Below are 3,820 nucleotides of genomic sequence, written 5' to 3'. Positions count from 1 at the left end.
CATGAAATTAGGTTTTGAATAAGAAATACATTTCATAGATTATATTGCAAAACCTTTTCAATTGTTGGGGTTTTTTTACTTTCAAATATAATGAATAATAGATTTAATTTTGTTAGCGCTATGAGGTCAGGTGCTCAAAGACACTTTACAGATATAGTGAAAAGAAAAGAAAGGAACAACAAATAAATATATAGTTAAAGTTAAAGTCAAATAATACAAAAACAATCACNTCCTGGAAGGATTTCAACAACACTTGTTGATTACTTCAAATGTGTGGATTTGATAGTGGTTTAAATGTGTACTCTGTAAGGCATGGTGGTGATGTTTCCTGGAAACATCACCACCATGCCTTACAGAGTACACATTTAAACCACTATCAAATCCACACATTTGAAGTAATCAACAAGTGTTGTTGAAATCCTTCCAGGAAAAGCATCAGTATTTTAAGTCCATTCAGAATCAGAACATCATGCCATCCAGACCGTCTTCCATGAATTTCTTGTAGATGGCCATGAACTTGGCAACGAAGGCCTCGAGGTGGTAGATGGCTTTGTTGCCCAGCTGCAGTCTGTGTTCGTAGAACGCTGCCATTTGGGCCACCTCTGTCTTCAGCTGGCCGTCACAGTTACTCAACAACTCGGTAACCAGACCCTGGAAGAGGATTGGAAAAGGAACATTAATAATTCTAACCTTAAACATCACATCAAACCTTTTCTATGCGGTGTATTGAACGGTACCTTCATAATGATATCAGGGGGGATGCAGTGAGTCAGCAGCTCGTACAGCCTCGCTCGAACCTCCAACAACCTGGAACAGATGATGATTCAATATTTAAATATCAACACAAAACTGATTACCTTTACTTAGTAGCTTAAGAACCAACTAAACAGCCTCTTTCTCTTTGCATCCTACCTCTGCGGGCTTTGCTGGCTCACGATGGCATTAGCGGTTTCCCTGAGATACACCTGCCAATCCGTCTCTGGGACGTCCTGGTCCGCGGAGAAGGGGTACCTGGGAAAGATCGGCACGGGTTAAATAAGCTGAATCTACAGGGAGTAATAATAGTTACATTACTACTTACTGCTGCACTCTGCAGGCCTCACACATCAAAAGCGCTTTGCGGAGGTTGCGTCCAGACTTATCAGAGATATTCTTGGCTAGCTCAGGTGGGAGGAGCAGACCCTCTTTTTTACAGATTGATGTCAACACATTACAGACCTGCCAAGCAGAAAGGAGAACATTGAATGAATTTCCACATGATTCTGCAGCTACTTTTAGGTTTTCTAATATGCTACTTTTTGATGATTACTTCTTACAATCTGAAACACATTATCTCCATCTTACCTCTTCTGTGCTCGGCAGAGGGACTCTGATAGCGAGACAACGGCTCCGAATCGGCTCAATGACTTTGGAGGTGGAGGTAGAGCAGAGGATGAGCCGGCAGGTAGACATGTACTTTTCCATTGTCCGGCGCAAAGCATGCTGGGCATCCTTCGTGAGTCTGTCCACCTCTGTTAGCAACACAACTGAGAACAAAGGTGTGCAGATTACAGGGACAGTCGGATAATGTTCACAGATCCACATGTTTAGGATTGATTTAAGAAAACAAATATTGTTCTTAAACATGGACCTGCATTCACAGATTAGAGCGGAGCAAAAGTTTGTGTCTTTCCTACCTTTGAACTCTCTCTGGGTGCTCGACTGGATCTGCTGAGACTGAGCCATGGTTTTGATCAGCTCTTGAATCACCACACGGTCCTGGTTTCCAGCATCACTGTTAACACAGAAAGAAATACTTTAAAGTAACACTGAAATGATTACATTTATTTCGTCAGCTCCAAACCAACATCCACAGTGCAAAAGAAGAGGAAAAGGAGCATTTTTTGTATTTCCCAAGATCAATTATCTTCCTTTTGAAAATATGAATACCTACAAATACCTGCTAAATCACATTAAGTTGGGCAATTGAATCAAACTAAATAGGCTGTACTTTTCTGTTATATCGTCCTCAGCCACAACATATTTATTGATAGAACCTTTATCTGCAGACTAACCACCAACTACAGCTTTCCAATTAAAGTGAACACAATTGCAACCATTTTCTCTGAAATGAAGTGGAATAGTCACGTGTAGATGCATCTAAACTGTTATGAAGTACAGTATTGGAGTAGATATTCATAGATACTTGTTTATCATTTAGTCACCTGGGGTTGACTTCCAAGTGGTAGTTGCTGGCTATTGTGTTAATCTCAATTTTCTTCTTTGAGGGAGCCTGGAGAAGAGACACAGAAAGCAGGTAAGCACTCAGAAAACTTGATTTAATCCCATGAGGGTGAGATGTCTGGAGGAACTGTTTGTTAGTGTTGTATTGTAGGGCAGTAAGGCAGGGATTCCCCTCTCACCACGATTGTCTGGTGCTCGATGCGCAGCTTCTCCACCCCGGCTCCATACAGCTCCCTCAGCAGGCACATGATGCGGGTCTTCTTCCCCGCGCCTGAGGGTCCGTACACCAGTAAGTGAGGGAAGTCGCCACATTGAACCTAAAAACAACACATTTAAAAAATACCTTTTGCTTTATAAGAATATCTCTTGCTTTATAAGAATACCTCTTGCTTTCACTGGGCTATCCAATGTCTCATTTTCATTCGTTACGTGTATGAATGCTGGTCAGTGTTGCTTAGTAACGATAGCTGACTTGTAATCAGTTTGGGTCGTTCAGTTGTTAAGATACTTATTTCATAATTAGCTTTTTCTAACAACAACATAACATAAAAGAAAACATTTAAGAAAAGGAAGGGCATTGTTAGACCAATCTAGCCATAATGGTACTCAAATGACTAAACATTTGATGTACTTTATCTCACTAAAAGTAGTTTAATATGGTGGACATTGCTAGCACAGACAAGTTTACCTCAAGTTGCACTCACAAAATATGTTAATGACCAGGTTCATGGGCCATATATCTTGGTATAGCAAATTAAACGACATAATACTAGCCTTCATGCTGCTATTGCTTGTAAAGCTAATGCTAACATAGCCTAAAATCACATTAAACCCAGCATGCCATTTGTTTATCTTACCAGGTTTTTCAGCTGCGTTGCTTGGGCTTTATGATAGTCGAGTTTCCCGAGGGAAGTTGGTCGATATTTGTCCACCCACAAACTCATTGCGTTATGAATTTAGTTACTGTTATTGCCCGTGTTGACAGCAGCAGAAAGCCTGGCTCTCCCGCGAAATATTGTTCATACGCAACCTGTACGCAACCCGCGCTGCTGATACTTCCGGTGTGCTACGGAGAGTGGAAGGAGTCAAAATAGCTACAGGCGAGGGGTAGATTAATCTAATTCCACATGAAACCCACAAAACTTTAAGTACGCTGCTAAACTGCACACCAGATTTGGCGGTACTTCATCTGATAACGACAGGGTATCAATGACTGCATTCTGACAGAATTATGAAGGCTGTCACACAGTATTAGTCGTATACAGCTAGTAGCATAATTGTGAAGTAGGGGCTACTTGTCATGTTGGAGAGCAAAATGTCCCTGATGTCTCAAAAGTTACAGTCACTTTTTGCAGGAGTGGAAAAGTACTCCTTTATCTCTAGTATAAATTACAATCCCATGGCCTAAAGATACTCCCTTCCAAGTAAAAATCAAAATGATATTTAAGTTAAAGTACAGAAGTTTTTATTATCAGCATTCTGCACTTATGCAGTATCAATGTAGTTTACTAAAAGTATTGTGCAGAATGGCTCCAGTCCTCTCACACTGTAATTTAACTACCGTATATAATATCTTGTTTTGTGTTTTTTTCAATAA

The 3,820-nt window shown here is 40.5% G+C and overlaps 1 protein-coding gene across 1 annotated transcript; it reads right to left on the bottom strand.

Annotated features, from left to right (window-relative positions):
• Window positions 1-335: 335 nt before the first annotated feature.
• Window positions 336-3,294, bottom strand: rfc3 (replication factor C (activator 1) 3). The gene is made up of 9 exons (XM_010787270.1): window positions 3,081-3,294; window positions 2,403-2,540; window positions 2,205-2,272; window positions 1,677-1,774; window positions 1,345-1,526; window positions 1,082-1,218; window positions 913-1,011; window positions 738-807; window positions 336-651 (listed from the first exon to the last, which is right to left on the bottom strand). The coding sequence occupies exons 1-9, from the start codon at window positions 3,165-3,167 to the stop codon at window positions 460-462; spliced, it is 1,071 nt and encodes a 356-aa protein (XP_010785572.1). The 5' UTR covers window positions 3,168-3,294; the 3' UTR covers window positions 336-459.
• Between the last annotated feature and the right edge of the window lie 526 nt (window positions 3,295-3,820).

This window comes from Notothenia coriiceps, unplaced genomic scaffold (assembly GCF_000735185.1).
Source record: "Notothenia coriiceps isolate Sejong01 unplaced genomic scaffold, NC01 NC01_scaffold00030215, whole genome shotgun sequence".
NCBI lineage: Eukaryota > Metazoa > Chordata > Actinopteri > Perciformes > Nototheniidae > Notothenia > Notothenia coriiceps.
Note: the sequence above shows the minus strand (reverse complement) of the source record. Positions and strands in the feature narration are given on the sequence as shown.